This window comes from Theropithecus gelada, chromosome 15 (genome assembly GCF_003255815.1).
Source record: "Theropithecus gelada isolate Dixy chromosome 15, Tgel_1.0, whole genome shotgun sequence".
NCBI classification, from domain to species: domain Eukaryota; kingdom Metazoa; phylum Chordata; class Mammalia; order Primates; family Cercopithecidae; genus Theropithecus; species Theropithecus gelada.
In genome coordinates this window covers 60732122-60748922 of record NC_037683.1, presented here as the reverse complement: position 1 = coordinate 60748922, position 16801 = coordinate 60732122, and the positions used below count along the sequence as shown (strand labels likewise).

General features: G+C 37.4%; 1 protein-coding gene across 1 annotated transcript in view; it reads left to right on the top strand.

Moving 5' to 3' along the window:
• FOCAD (focadhesin) overlaps positions 1–9256 on the top strand; it is a 315281-nt gene extending 306025 nt beyond the window's left edge. Inside the window, exons 41-44 of the mRNA XM_025360104.1 lie at positions 1617–1714; positions 3376–3627; positions 6507–6582; positions 8860–9256. Coding sequence (XP_025215889.1) covers positions 1617–1714; positions 3376–3627; positions 6507–6582; positions 8860–8933 — 500 coding nt within the window. The 3' untranslated portion in view covers positions 8934–9256. The remainder of the gene's footprint in view (positions 1–1616; positions 1715–3375; positions 3628–6506; positions 6583–8859) is intronic.
• Positions 9257–16801: the final 7545 nt, after the last annotated feature.

The window sequence follows — 16801 nt, the reverse complement described above, 5'->3', positions numbered from 1 at the left end:
ATTAGCTGCTTCTGCCTGTTTAACTTCAGTTTCCCAAACACACAAGATGTCAATTGATTCTGCCTGACGGTTTCATGAAAATGGCGTTTGGGTAGTCATTTACCAAACAAGAGAAAACAAACAAAAAAAATTAGCTAGTTATTTTACAGAAGAACTTCTCTGGGGTAAGAATAATCAAATCCTGCCACCCTACCCACAGTAGCAAGCTTGAAACTCTGCTAATGAATCACATGATGCAATTTTTAGACCATTTTCTACGTTATGCTTTAACAATTACTGAATAAGAGAGCTCCCCCATTGTTCTATCCAGCTTGTTGGTCATATGCTTACAATTTCTGGAGACTACATTCAAGTTCTGAATGGCACCAGGCTCCTGAGGGGTAGATGTGGCTGGGACGCTTGTGTGACTCTGGACAAATTGCTTATGCTTATGTGCCTGGTTTTCCCCATCCATCTCTTGTATTATGATTTTGAAGAAAAACTGACAAGCATGATTGTAATACTCTGCAAGACTGTATCGCCTTTAATATCAGCACTTCAGGAGGCCAAGGCAGGCGGATCACCTGAGGTCAGGAGTTTAAGACCAGCCTGGCCCACATGGTAAAACCCTGTCTCTACTAAAACAACAAAAATTATCCGGGTGTGGTGGCGTGCACATGTAGTCCCAGCCACTCAGGAGGCTGAGGCAGGAGAATTGCTTGAACCCAGGAGGCAGAGGTGGCAGTGAGTCAAGATGCCACCACTGTACTCCAGCCTGGGTAACAGAGCGAGACTCCATCTTGAAAAAAAAAAAAAGAAAGAGAAATTTTGATTCATCATCCTCTGTGGCAGTCTGAAACAGTTTTTATGTCTGCATTAGTACCTTTCCACTGAAAAATGAACCTATGATGAGAAACTGGACTTTTTCACTCTAAGTCAAAAGTGTATGTATCAGGAAGAAATCTAGTAGGGGTTTCAAATGAAGCATGAAGTTACATGCAATAAACTGAAATAAGTTTGATGTTGCCTTTGGTTCTAACCAGAACCAGCCGGCTCTCAAATGTAGTTCCTGTTTTTGAAACCCATCCGTAGTAGTCTTTACTATGCTAGGAATCCTGTTTAAAAAAAAAAAAAAAAAAATGAAAAGGGAAAAAAGTCAATATTTCTGCTAATGGAAATATAATGGCTATATTTTGCTTTTCTTTACGTGTCTTTGGGTTAGGTTTCCTCTGTGAGTTGGCATAAATTGGGAACACTTATGCAAAGGAGAACTGTAAAAACAACTAATTGTCAACAATTCAACATTGCTAGTTAGTTGGCATGCCAGATTTCTCCTAGTGTATTTAATGTTGAGAGAGAAACTCCAACAAATGCATTTTATCACTAGTGGTCAGGGAGATTTAAAGAATAAATTGGCTTTTGAAAAATCACAGACCAAAATACCGTTATCTGATGTGAATAATGTCAAAGAACTCTCTCACAGGCAGTCACAAGTCTCGGGTATTGCAAGGGAGCATGAAACTGGGTAATGGAGTCCTCACCCGGTGTTCTGCTTTAGTTATGATGGTTGTGACTGATCTGTTTTACATTTCAAAGGAAAACCATGGTCTAGTAAGAAAATACCCTTTTCATTTCAGGCGTTTTGAAGAGAATGGAGTGGCTCTTGGAACTGATGGGTTATATTAGAAATGTTGCTTACCAGTCAACATCCTTTCAGAATATGGCTCTTGATGAGGTAAAATCTAGAGGAGTAGTTTATAGCTTCCTTAAAATATAGAACTTATATTAGGTTGGTGCAAAAGTAATTGCGGTTTTTGCCATTACTTTTAATAATATAAAATATACCTAAAATATATGCTCCCAAAAGGGGAACACGTTGCTGTTTGCAGCTTTTCTTTCCCTCTTTCCTTTTATTTTAGACACACTTAATGATTCTCTGATGCCACAAGGAAATCAGTATTCTTGCCAAGCTCTTGGAGACACCCAAGGCTGCCCTTTGAGAAATATTTTCAGCAAAATATGTTTCTTGACAGGCAGAACACAAAGGACACTCGGGAGAGAGAGAACCCAAGCTCCTATGTAGCTGGGATTGATCCCATAAAGCATGTGGGAATATAGGGCTCTGGCCTCCACACTGGCCCAGCATATGGCTAAAAATGCCTGCTTTGAATAGGTTCCTGGAGTGTGTGCAGATAATCTTATGTGTGCACATATGGAGGGGAGTTTTTATCACACCTGCAAAATTACCTATGACTCAAAAAAAGTGAGAACCACTAGTATTAGGTTTGCGTGAGTTTAAAAATAAAGGATTAGTAAATAAAATGAAGATAGCCCTTTCCTGCTTTCCTTCATTGTGTTGTCTTAGCTGGCAGCTGTGCATTTTGTAATAGTAGATTTTTTTTTCTGTAGGCATGCTTCATGAGTATTCTGTTTACTATGTGAGTCAAATTTGCATAACCTGGGGTGTTTTTTGAAATTCTGCCCAGTTTTTCTGAAGAGTTGTATGTCTTGTTGAATTTTAATTTGTGAGTTTAGGAATTTTAAGAGATTAGGAAGTACTTTTTAAACTTTTTTTGAACTTGCATGATCTGTCCTCTTTCTTCTGATTTCCTAAATTTTTATTAACTTTCTCTGTTTTCTTACAAAAACCTTAAAACACTGAGAAAATACAGATAAGCAGAAAGAAGTGTAGTTTAAATCACAGTAATCGAACTACTCAGAGGTGGCTTCTGTAATCACCATTTCTATAATTGTCTAGATTAGTCTGAAATCTAAATGGATAGATCCTGGACAGGTTTTTAAAATGCTTGAAGAAGCTGGGCACAACGGTACATGTCTATAGTCCCAGCCACTTGGGAGGCCAAAACAGGAGGATTTCTTGTGCTCAAGAGTTCAAGACCACTCTGGGCAACATAGTGAGACCCCATGTCTTAAAACACTTGCCTTAAAAAAAAATGAAGACTTGCTCAAAAGTAGAATCAGAGTATACATATTTTTAAAAATTAGTTTTACCTACATAGCGATAAATATTTCTTCATTTTGTAAACTCTTTGAAAACATCAAAACAGGAACGTTTGGATCTTGATGTGATTAGGAATTGAATAAACGATGTTTCTCCTGAAATGTTAGAGCAATAATAATGAAACTGTTGGGTCTTCTGCCTTCACATAAAGATACCTCAAAATCTTCTAACGCCCAAAAACATCTCTTCATTAAACATGGAAACTCAGTTTAATGTTCAGTTCAGTTCCTCTTCTGGGTAGGGGTAGGGCAGGAGGGACTGGTTGTGTGAAGGGGAAGATGACATTGCCTCACGATGGGGGCTGTGTATGTGAACATGTGTTACTTTGAATTGTTAAAACATGTGACCTAACGTCATTTCTATTTTCATCATAGGCTTTGGACTTCTTCTTGCTGATATTTGCAACCGCAGTGGTTGCATGGGCCGACCACGCTGCCCCTCTCCTCCTCGGTCTCAGTGCCAGTTGGTTGCCATGGCATCAGGAGAATGGCCCGGCTGGGCCAGTACCAAGCTTCCTTGGCAGGAGTCCAATGCACAGGGTCACTCTGCAGGAAGTTCTCACTCTGCTTCCCAATAGCATGGCTCTGCTGCTGCAGAAAGAGCCATGGAAGGAACAGACCCAGAAGGTGAGGCTGGCAGCCAGCTGCTTAGCAGGGCAGGCAGCCATTGTCTCTTCAGCAGTTTCTACTGTAGAATTGAGGTGGGAGTTAAGTACATCTTGAATCACACCACAGACTTTCCTACTCAGCCCCAAATCTCAGCTAGATGCAGAGTCTCAGAGTTTGAGGCTAGCCCAGGCTCGGGACAACTGCTGATTAAAAACAACAGTAAGGTGGCAACTTGCTTATAGCTGGGGGTGAGGTGGAGGAAAAGCCCACACTTTCGTTCATTTATTGAAGGCACGTGTTTTCTTGATCCTGGAGAGGAAAGGGTGAGTATGTCTCAGAGCTCAGAATCTCAAGGTGAGGGTAGACAGGAAGGCAAATTCAGAATTGCAAAGGGTGTGATAAGTAAGATACGGTAGTGATGAGCAAGGGAGGGAGTTGATCAACAATGCCTGGGTGGGTCAGGAAGTTTTCTGCCAGGAAATGTGGGTCGGGAGCATCCATCTTCTTGTAGCATCTTTAAGGTTCCCTGTAGCTTATTCCCTTGCACAGATATGCTCCAGGTACCCAATGTGCCCTGGTCTGTGCTAGATGCCAAACAGAGCTTTGTAAAGGTCTAATAGTGTCACCCTTGCCCTCAGGAAAACCCAAATTGTTTAGTTTGCTGTTCAGTCTAGTTCCTCTTCTGGAGTAGGGGTGGGGCAGGAGAAGGAGTTGGGTGAAGGGGAAGATGACATTGTGTCATGTTGGGGCCTTTGTATGTGAACATGTGTTACTTTGAGTTGTTAAAACATATGACCCAAAAGGAAACATTTTTTGGTTTTTAATATTGAGGTTCCCCAGGCTACTAGCTGTTCTGCAAAGCATGTGGTAATACTGTATTACTGTACTTCTCATTATATGTTTCTGACCTGTCCTTAATACAGTTGGTTGGAAGATTGTTTTTTGAATCTCATTTAATCAAAACTGGCTTTTTATGAAGTTGAAAGCTTAAAACTAACTTTTTGTTGCTTATTCTTGAAATCTGAACATTAATCTTTAAAAGCATTTCTGAACTGTAGACCCACAGTTCAGCTATGCACAACTCCACCAAGTGTCTCAACTAAAATGCCTCTTGTTTTTCTTAAACCTAATAAGCATTAGTATTGCTGCCCCAAATTTTGTGCTTTGTGTCCCATTTAAAATCAAATTTTGGCTGAGCACAGTGGCTCACACCTGGAATCCCAGCAGTTTGGGAGGCTGAGGCAGGCCGATCACCTGAGGTCAGGAGTTTGAGACCAACCTGGCCAACATGGTGAAACCCTGTCTCTACTAAAAATACAAAAATTAGATGAGTGTGGTGGCCTGTAATCCCAGCTACTCAGGAGACTGAGGCAGGAGAATCGCTTGAATGCGGGAGGCAGAGGTTGCAGTGAGTCGAGATCCCTCCACTGCTGTCCAGCCTGGCTGACAGATGGAGACTCTGTCTCAAAAAAAAAAAAATTTAAATGTGGTCTTCCCTTAAATTATTTCTGGACTGGGATACCGCGTTCCCTTTGGACTACAATGTAGACCTCTTGCATTGATTATATATTTGTAGTGCTTGATTTTTTTGCTTACCAGTAGGATATTATAGCACAAAACTGAGAAAAAGAAAATCAACAAAGAGAAAAAATTTGAATAAAGCAGGGAATTAGGAATATTTTCTTTTTCTCCCTATTTTACTCTTTCTTCAACCTAGCTTCTATATGTGAAACTAAAATGCCTATTACCTATCACCAATATATGTGTTTCTAATGAACCAAGATTGGCAGCATTCAGTCATTGATAAAATTACCCTGTATCCAATTCAAAAACAATTCTGGCTGCATCCTGAGGGATCAAACTCATAAATACTATGAGTGTCTACCTCATTTGCAGGATTTATTCATGGTTAACATGCTTGGCTCTTCCCAGTGAATTATTTTATGCCATTTCTCTTGCATTTCAACTTTCTGTTTCATATCCATTTGGGCACAACTGTCCTCATCTACAGAAACATATTTTATTTCAGAAACGGGGGCTTATATCTGATGTGTTTTCCATTTACTGCCCAGCGTAGGAGCCTAGACCAAGCTGCACACAGAACCAGGTGGGAGGCAGTATGATGCAAAGAAAGAGCATAGGGCTCTGAAGCCAAGTGTACTTGGGTTCAAATCTTAACACGGCTATACATTGAGAGTGGACTTCGGAAAGGTTTTTAATCTCTCTGGGCCCGTCAGAGTGATAAGAGATAATGTTCCTGACACACAGGAGGCCCTCTGGGCCCATGTTTACCTCCCTCTTAAAACCTGTATCAGCAACTGGGCGTGGTGGTTCACACCTGTAATCACAGCACTTTGGGAGGCCAAGGCAGGCAGATCACAAGGTCAAGAGATTGAGACCATCCTGGCCAACATGGTGAAACCCTGTCTCTACTAAGAAAAAACTACAAAAATTAGCTGGGTGTGGTGGCATGCACCTGTAGTCCCAGCTGCTCGGGAGGCTGAGGCAGGAGAATCACTTGAACCTAGGAGGCAGAGGTTGCAGTGAGCCGAGATTGTGCCACTGCACTCCAGCCTGGCAACAGAGCAAGACTCAATCTCAAAAAAAAAAAAAAAAAATTCCTGTATCAGCTCTCAAGGTATTCAGCAGGGATGTAGGTTTGACTTTGCCAGGTCATTTAACTAAATGGAAGCTGTGTCCAACTTTACCATATCTTATGCTTGGTTCCTGTCTCATCTGCTCCAGCTGGGGAAGGTATTGCCTAAGAACTGTAATCCCAGCTACTGGGGAGGCTGAGGCAGGAGAATCGCCTCATCTATGTAGGTCCAAGGGACTAACTGTTCTTTTGCTAATGGTAGGATTCTCTTCTTTGACACTATTCTTCATTTTTACCCTAGTTCATTGACTGGCTATTCAGCATCATGGAAAGCCCTAAAGAAGCCCTCTCAGCAAAGTCCAGGGATCTTTTGAAAGGTATTACTTCCATGTTTTATGCTCGACATAGGGGAAAAACCATTATTGTTGTCTGCGGAGCAGAATGACATTCTAGTGGTTGCAGGTTGAGTATCTCTTATCCAAAATGCTTGGGACCAGAGGTGTTTTGGATTTTGGATGTTTTTGGATTTGGGTGTATGTGAACGTATATAAGGAGAAGCTTTGGGGATGGAACCCAAGTCTAAACACAAAGTTTATTTATGTTTCATACATACCTTACATACATGGCTGCAAGGTAATTTTATGTAATATTTTTAGTAATTTTGTACATGAATCAAGGTACTTGGTGTTAAGTACTTATGTGTGGAATTTTAACACAAGTGCTTGTGTTGTCATATTGAGGCTCAAAAAGTTTCAGATTTTGGAGGATTTTGGATTTTTAGATTAGGGATGCTCAACCTATATTGCTTTCTGAATGGGCTAATCTGGAGCTGTTTAGTGTGGCATTTTGAACCAGAAAGTAGACTTAAAAAGAATGCCAGTCCCTTTAAATTTAGCATTTATTTAAATTGTTTTAAAATGTTTTATTGTAATAGTTAAATATTATTTTAATTAAAATTCATAAAATTCAGAAAACTAAAAAGCAGCAAAGAGAAATCCAGAGTCCCATTGCCCAATGACAATTTTTATATTTTCCATAAGAATTTTTTGCTCCCTTTTGTGTTGTCTTACATATTTATAATCATATACAATTGAAAATACACATAACTCAAATACTGCCTTTTTAATTTGAACATTCTTTTTCAAACATTTAACCCTGTTCTTATACTGGCTTTATAAGTAGTGTTTTTAATGAGCTTCACAGTATCTTGCCAGGGAAACTAGACACTTCTCATACTTTCCGGCATTTAGATGATTACTGTATCTTTTGTACTTCTCTATCGACTTTGTTAACTATGATTGTAGGATCCACAAACATGGAAGATCTTTCTGTTAAACTCATGTAGATTATTTTACTCAGATCTGAGAAATCATTTGGGCATTGGCTATATGGAATACAATAGCTCGTTCTTGTCCTTCATGTCTGGTGACCTGGGGGTCTGGAGCCAACCAGCGGCTGCCACTGATCTGATGTCTCTGACATGCTGTGAGATACTACACTGAAACTTTCACCTTCAGAAAGTTGCTCTTGGCCTATTCTGGAATAATTTATCTGGTCAGCCTGGAGTCAGAGTATGATCCATATTTTACCTATTACTATGGTATAGTTTATTGTTTGCCAAACAAGTAAGAATTCATTGATTCTAACCTGTCTCCTCATAGTGGTGGGAGGCATGTGTGTGCTACAACAGTGCTCCCACATGATTCTGATAAACCACAGAACTTCATTGAAAATCAGGGCTATGGTCTGACATGTTTTCACATTATCCATCCCTAGAGACTTGCTGCTAGGGCTTACTCTGTTTGCCCCTGGGAGTTTGTGCTCATTTTTAATGGCCATAATAACGTTGGTTGCTCCAAAGATATACTCTCTTAGGTCACAAAGGTGACAACTCATACAGATGAGGAAAGCAGTCATTTGGGCCAAGGAAGCTCATATTCACTTGATTATATAGTAGGCTTATTAGATTCACATACAATAATTGTGTAACTCTGGCTTACCTACATTCCTTCATATTATTATATTTCAAATAAAATCTCAATACATTTGTATTAATATTCTAAAATAAAATATATAAAAAATTACTTAAAGGAAGTACACAGAACTTCCTATTTTAAATTGATCCCTGAGGGACCTGTGACAGATCAGAAATAGTTTGGACTTGGGGATACATGTTCAGATATACTTTAGTATGGTCATACTTGCTCCATTGAGTACATGAACCTAACTTTATTATAGGGTCAGGTTATTCATTGTTGTTTTTTAGCGTTAAGTAAATATTTAATGGAAATACCATATTCAAGTAGAAAAGAGCACAAATTGTAAGTAGATTTTTACAAAGGGAACACAGCCATGTAATCAGCACCCTCATCAAGAAAAAAAAAAAAACATCACCAGCATCCCAGAAGTCAGCTTTCATTTTAATTCTGCAAAATTTCCCATTAACTGATTACAGGATAACTAAAAAATAAAAATTAACTTTACCCCCAATATTTATAAATGGTTTTTTGCCATTAAAATTCTGCCAAAATCTTGATGGGACTCCCTAGCCTTGAACATTAGCCAAGTGAGAAAAAGACAAATTCTGTTCTGACACCTTTTTTGATCAAAATGACCTTTTCAAATGGAGCTATACCTATATTTTGTCCCCTTAGCCACCCTGCTGTCCTTGAGAGTTCTCCCAGAGTTTAAGAAGAAAGCTGTATGGACCAGAGCATATGGTTGGTGAACAGTTTTACAGTAACCAGCAGCATTCTCAGCTGGATGAGGAAAACTATATAAGTGGAAGAAGTTTTTCAGAATTCATGCCTGGGATTGCTGAGACATGATGCAGAGAGTTCAAGGTCATGAAAAGGTGGCCACATCGCTGACAGCTTGACACATGTCTCCTAAGAGAGGAGTGCATTGCTTTAGTACCTGGGCCAGTTGAGACTGAAACAGGAACTTGGATTTTCTTTATTTGGCTAGAGTTCAATGTGGAGATTTTCTCTGTGAAAACTTGAATAATTATCTTCTCCCTACTAAATTCCAGTAAAATAATCTTGTCAATTTTGTGCGTGTGACTTTTGTTTTAAGGCATGGGGGAAGGTGCCAGCACCACTTGGTGACAATGGCATTATGATCTATTTTCCATGAATCTCCATGAGGATATTCATTGACTCAATGAGTCAAACAAATTTCCTTATTGATAAAACACTCTCTTGGAACTGCTATACACATTTAAATAATAAGTATAACATTGAATATTAGCTAAATCAGATTCATTAATGGTGTCTATAATTTCCTTATGCTTTGTTCTCTTGAATGCAAGTGAAAGTTGCGATTCCAAATAGCTTTAGCCAAAGATTAGTTCACAAACTAAGAAATTTAAGAGTAGATCCCATCTGACACAGCTGCATCCAGTGAATCCAGTGATGCCATCAGGCTTTGTTCCTCTCGGGCTCATTCCTTGTAGCTGGCAAGATGTCTGCCAGTGGCCTCAAAGGGAAAGAAAGGTGTCTGCCCACATACAGCAGAAGCAACATGAGGAAGATTCTGGTTCAGACTGGATCCCTATACCCAGGGAGGTAGGTCACATGTGAGTCTCTGAGCAAGTATCTGGGCCCAGGGAGGTGGGGAATTCTAACTGTCCAGGCCTGGGTCATATGTCCACTCCTAAGTCTCTGGATAGAGAGGGGCCAAGGCAGACCCGCCCAAACCACCTGAACTGGGGTTCCTCCAGAAGAAAGATGATGGGGTGCTGGACTGGCAAAAAAATGACAGATATCTCCCCTGAAGATCAATTTTTTTAAATAAGTACAAATCTCTGCCTTAATCAGGGTGAGTAGTGGACTAACGTAAATGAAGGTTTGTGACAATATTCTCAAGGGTTGGATTTTATTCAATGGCTTGAGACTCAACCAGCATTTAAATTTTGGTCTGTTTGCTAATTACTCTTCTCACAGCCAGTATCAGGGCTCTGCGTTTAGCCAATCATATAAACGTACTGATGCATATATGGGATCACTGGAAGAAAAATTATGCCACTGAAATATGTACCTTTGTGTCTGTCATGCCATAGCACAGTGCCGGGTGCTGCTCAACCACCATGGAGCTTCTAGCATTCCCCTGTGGTCTGTACCTTCATGTTGTCACCAATGTACTTGCCACTTAGGTTTAAAATAGCTTTACTAGTTTTGTTTTCCAAATATATTACTTCCTTAGAGGTTGGGCTAGAGGAAAATGAATTTGAAGGAAGCCAAGAAGATAGAAAATTTACTCTAGAAACCAGCTTCCCTCTCCTTCCCATCCATATATACTTGCTTATATTTCCTACTGATGAGAGGTTGAAATTCATCTAACATTCACTGCTAGGTGTCAGAAAACAGTTATAGAATATACACAAAAGGAAATGAGAAAGGTATTTAAATGCTTCACTACAAAAAAATAAGCACAATAGATGACAGTCATGCAGGAAACAAGGGACAAAACACCTATAAAGCAGACAGAAAACAAATATCAAAATGACAGAACAGTTGAGCTTTCAGTTGTATTATATTATTTAACTCTTGCAACAGTATCACAATGAGGCATTTTCTATTTTAAAATGGTGCAAACACAACTAGTAAGTGGCAGAGAACCCAATGCTCTTTCTATGCACCAGGCTCATCAGCTTCCCCTTTAAGATGAAAACTCCCACAGAGGATGAAACCTTATTCATCCTTAATGTAGATTGCTATAATCAAATAAAGAAACAACTCTGCCTCATATCCGTAGACCTCTGGAATTGAGAAGTTTAGGTCTGTAGTGTAAATGAGTAGGTCTTCATGGGTTGAAGGACTTCAGATTCCTGGGCCAGCTTGCAACGTGAATGGCAAACAGGAGTAGTGAAGGGGAAGTGAGCACTGAAGAACGACTCTTTTTTGAGTCAGCAGCCAGAGACTGCCAATGCCCAAGTAAAGGGGTGAAGAATCAGCCTAGTCTTCTAACCCCAAACTGCCCTTTTCAGTTCAGCCCAGTTTCTTCTCATTCAAACCTTTTCCCTGCTTCTGCCCTTGACAAGGAAACAGAAGAGTACAAAAGGGAGGAAATAAGATGTTTATTCTTTTTTCCACAGCTCCTTCTTTTTATTTTGAGCAGCATTGAATATAAGATTTGTAGTATTTTCTTATTCATGGGAACCTCTAAAGATTCTAAATTCAAAACTCCAAAGGTTCTTGCATCTAAACATTCTAAGATATAGATCACCAGAATAATAAGACCTTTTCTCTTGCTATCTGTATGACCTCAGGTGAGAATTAAATTATGACCTTAGGATTTTTCAGTTTATTCTCCAGAAACCAGAAGTCCCTGCATTTTTAGGCCAGATGTTCCTAACTTTATGGAAAGTTTCCTTACAAGTCATCTTCTGTTAGTTTTTAAAAACGTAAGTGGCCAAGACAAATAGCATGCTGAGATGTACTAACAAATTAATGTGTGGGGTTTGAGCCCTGATAGGTTTCTCAGAACTATCTAAACACTCTGACTCTTGATTTGAAAAGTATACATTTGGAACAGATGTTGGGATCCATGCAAGTGCCTAAAATCCTCTTTGTGTTTTATTTGTAATGTAATGGCTCCATGGTAACCGAAAGGCTGTTAATAATCTTTTTTGAAGTTAATTGTGAGACATTAATGTCTCCAAAATGATTTTAACCAGAGATAGTGGTACTGTAATTATATAAGGAGTCAGATTTAAGGATTCAGTTACTATCTTGAAGTAACTTAGTAACGTTGAAAGCAAGCAGCAGTTTTAGAGGTTTAACAAACACTTCAGTAAATTGCTGTTTTAGAAGAGAAATCAGATCATTTGGTAAAGAGATGGCGCCTTCATTAAAGCCTGAGGGTAGGTCCCTGTTTGGTCAGTTTGTATTTCTGACCCAACCAGCCTATTCATAGGAACCACTTCAAATGGAACTATGGGACAGAGTGTGGCTGGAACCATTCACATTCTTCATCACTTTTGTGGAAAGACACCCAACAGCATCATCTTCGTTTATGAATGTGTGTCATCACTGCTGTGGTCCTGGACGAGGTAACATGCTTTTATATTTTCTGCGGGAAATACTTTACTGTGATCCTGGAAACTCTAAAATCTCATCTTAAATGTATGATATATATATAGTATTTATAAAGTTGTGTGTTATGTATTTAATCTGTTAATCTTCATAAATACTAAAAACTTCTTTAAAACTACAACTTAGCTCATCTGATTCTTGTCAAACATAGGGAGCTTGTAAGATCATTTCCAGCTAAATTATTAAATATGAAACTGAATAAAAATGATTATTCACTGAGGTTTGGTTTTATTTTTTGGATGAAATGATCTACCTCACAAAGTAGCTGTGAGGGTTAAAATAAATAATACAAAAATATGGTTTATAAATTATAAAATGTTATTGAAATGTAATCACTTTTGTGTTTCACTGCAAATAAATAGCTGTAATGCTTGAACACATTCTTGACATATGTGGGGACTTGGGAAGACAATGGAAGTGTATTAAGAAATTGTTCTTAACGATCAAAACATTCTAGAAGTAGCATGCTAAGATACTTATATAAGTTGAAAGAAAAACAAAACCAAAAGTTATTAGTCTTCTAAATATAAGGTACCCTTTGAGATACAATTGAAATTCATTACCTAATTAAGCTGATAGATTTCTTGAAATATATTTCTAGATGCAGGGGTGGTTTTCTTTAAAGAGAGAGTTGCACACACAATTATAGGCATCTATTATGTGCCACTATACAAGTTTCTGGGGTACAATCTGAACAAAACGTGTTATCCCTGCTCTCATGGAACTTACGGTCAGAGAATATAAATCACCAAACCATCATGAAGTAAGAACAGAACATGTTATAAATGTCCTACTTCTGCAAAGCCCTTTATAATTTGCAAAAGTTTAATTTACCATATGTCATTTGGTCTTCATAATAACTTTAAACAGTTAAGGAAACTGGAACTCAGAGTCATTCAGTTAGTAAATACTGGAGCTTGATCTCAAATCAAACCTAGTGCTCTTAATTCCAGACCACATTATCTTTCACAAGACCCCATCACTCAGCTGAATACCATGAAGTAACAGTAGACACCTACATTTATGTGATGAAGTAAGGCATGTTTTTACTAATTGACTTTCATATGGAATTAACTAACCTTATTTTAGATGAGATTTAAAACTCCAGCTACCCTTAGCAAAAATAAACTAGTTAGTAATTCTTATTTGGCATGTTAAAAACATGTTCAGAACTACTATTTAAGGATTTTTAAAGCCATAAAAATTCATCTCTGTTGTGAAAACATTGGTGGCTTTTATATAAGTAGTTCTTATTAGCAGTTTTCTCTCTGTCCAAAGCTGAAATAATTTAGACTCAAAAGTAGTGGTTTTCAAACTTTTCTCTGCATGAGGCTCATTTGAGGACTCTATCAAAAGGTAGGATCCTGAGCTTATTCCCAGAGCTTCTGATTCAACTATCTTTAGTGGAGACCTGGAATCTGCATTCTAAACAGGTGACCTTGTTAATTGTGGCTGTTGCTCCCTGAACATACAATCTGAACACTACCCTGGTGAAACATGTCATATCAACATTAGCATATATATAACTCAGACCGAGAAGAATATTAAAATTATCTGAACCAATGGGAAACATTATAATTATTACAAAGCAATAATAAATAAGTGGGAGATAGATACTGGGTAAAGGGAGATAATTTTTAGCATATTTTAAACTTAATTTTAAATCACTTTAACACTTTAGTATCATGAAATGTTTTCTCCATATATAAACTTAAATAATTGTAAGATTCTTTCTTTGGGGAAATATTTTGGACATTGAGATTATATCTATTTGTACTTCTGAAATAAATACGGATTCTCACATTTGACAACTTGCTCAAGGCGGGCAAAGTAAGGAATAGTTTAAAAAAAGAAAAACATTAACTTAGGGACCTTAGTGAGATGTAGTTACCATATTATTAGATTGAAATGTCTAGTTTTCAGCAAAAAAAAAAAAAAAAAAAATAACAAGGCATGCAAATAAACAGGAAAGTATGCTCCTTTCAAATGAAAACAAAACAAAAACTATCTCTGAAAAAGACTTGATGGTGGATCCACTAAAGGCTGTACAACAACTGCCTTAAGGATGTTTTTTAAAGAACCAAAGAGCATGTGGAAAAAGTCAAAAAAAAAAAAAAATGGATGAACAAAATGGTAGTATCAATACAGAGAATATCTAAGACGATACAAAAAAGAAATTCAGGAGCTGGAAAGTAAGATAATTGAAATGAAAAACTCACTAGAGGTATTCAAAGGCAGATTTGAGCAGCAGAAGAATCAGTATACATGTAAATAGGACAGTGGAAATTATTAGAGTCTGAGCAACAGAAAAAAAATTGGAAAAAAGTGAACAGCGTATAAGGATCTGTGGGACCCATCAAGCAGACCAACGTACACATTGTGAGGATCCCAGAAGGAAAAGAGAGAAAGAAAGGGGCAGAGAGAATATTTGAAGAACAGCCAGATAATGACCAACAAACTACAAGTAGAATGAATTCAAAGAGATCCACACAACTATCAAAAGCCAAAGACAAAGAGAGAATCTTTAAAATAGCATGAAAAAATCAATTCATCACATGTGTGATGAATATCAGATTTCTCATCAGAAACTTTGGAGGCCAGAATGCAGTGAGCTCCATATATTCAAAGTGTTAGGAAAAAAATATATCATCAACCACATTTCCTGTATTTGGCAAAACTGTTCTTCAGACGTGAGAGAGAAGTTAAGACATCCCCAGATAAACAAAAGCTGATAGAGTATGTTACCACTAGACCTGCCCCTGCCAGAAATGCTAATAGGGGTCCTGCAGGCTGAAATGGAAAGACACTAAACAAAAACTCAAAGCCACATGAAGAAATAAAGATCTCAGTAAAGAAAAATACATGGGCAATGAGAAAATCTACTACTTTTTGTTTTCTACATAGAGACTGTTGCATTTTTAAAAATTGATTTTGGGCACACAGTGTATATAATTTTGTGAAACTTAAAGAAGTGATTGACAGAGATATAAAGAGCAGAATTTTTGTATATTTTTGAAGTTCAGCTGGCATAAGTCCAAATTACCTTCAGGATATTAAATGTCACCCTATGGTAACCACAAAGAAAACAGCTACAGAATATACACAAAAGAACTGAGAAAGATACTTAAATGCTTCACTATAAAAAAGTAAACTGCACACAAAAGATGACAGTAATGCAGGAAATGAGGGACAAAGAAGCTACGCTATGTAGAAAACAAATAGCAAAATGACAGGAGTAATTTCCTCCTTATCAGTCAGCTTCAAAAAGGAGGAAAATTCTGACATATACAAAATGGATGAAACTTGAGGACATTATGCTAAGTGAAATAATCCAATTACAAAAGACAGATACTGTATGATTACATTTATATGAAGTACTTAGAGCAATCAAAATCATAGAGACAAAAAGTAGGTGGTTGCCAGGGACAGGGCAGATGGGAGAATAGGGAGCCATTGCTTAATGAGTATAGGATTTAAGTTTTGCAAGGTTAAAAAAAGTTCTGGAGATGGATAGTGGTGATGGTTGCATAATATAAATTACTTAATACTACTGAACTGCACACTTAAGAATGATTAAGATGCAATATTTTATATTTTACAACAAAAAAAAATTTCAGAAACAAGTTGTCTTAGATATGCTTTCAAAGTATCTAATGGTTCCTATTTCATCTATGTTACTTAAATTTGAGAAAGTAAGCCTTTGTCTACACTGTAGAAAATGAAATAGGGATTTGGTGAACATACAGTTAAGACAGATAGTCAAAGAAATCAACTTTGCGATCTTGGTAACATCCAATTAACCAGATAGTTACTGTCTTGACTTCACTATGTCTGGGTTTCTTAACCTGAGGAACATGTACTTAAGTGGAAAAAGAAATTACATCTTTTTTTCACTAACTGATAATGAAATTTAGTATTCCTTTCCATTATGGATATAGGCAACCAACCACAGTAGTATTAACAATTGTGTCGTCGCCAAAGGAAATGGCAGATCTTTTTATGTTACAATTGTTGCAGATATCTCAAATTACTGTCAATCCTCATTTCTATTTTAAAATAATTATAAATTCACTTGTTTCTTTTGGTTTTCAATTTTAAGAAGTTTTTAAGGTAATCTGGTTTAAAAAAATTAAAGCATTACTTAATAACGAAATTTTAATTTATTATAATGACCCAGTAAAGTGTAGTTTCTCTAATTTTCTCTTCATTTTAGTGATTGATTGTACATGTACTTCAGCAGTGTAAGTAGCCATCTTTATTGGGAGTGATTAAGATTAACCACCTAAAATTTGCAAAGCGTTTCTGTTCTCCTTGCACACTAAAGCTTTTAGTAACTTTTCTAAAATTTAGAAGATAACTATAAAAGTAGAAAAAAAAATGTAGCTTTTTAAAAGGATAATTTTTTAAAATCCAAATATATTTATAAATATTTCAAGCAGCCTAATACTCAATTGTTTCTTTCCAAATGTTTACTTTAGTGGAAATAAGTGACCCGTTTTTT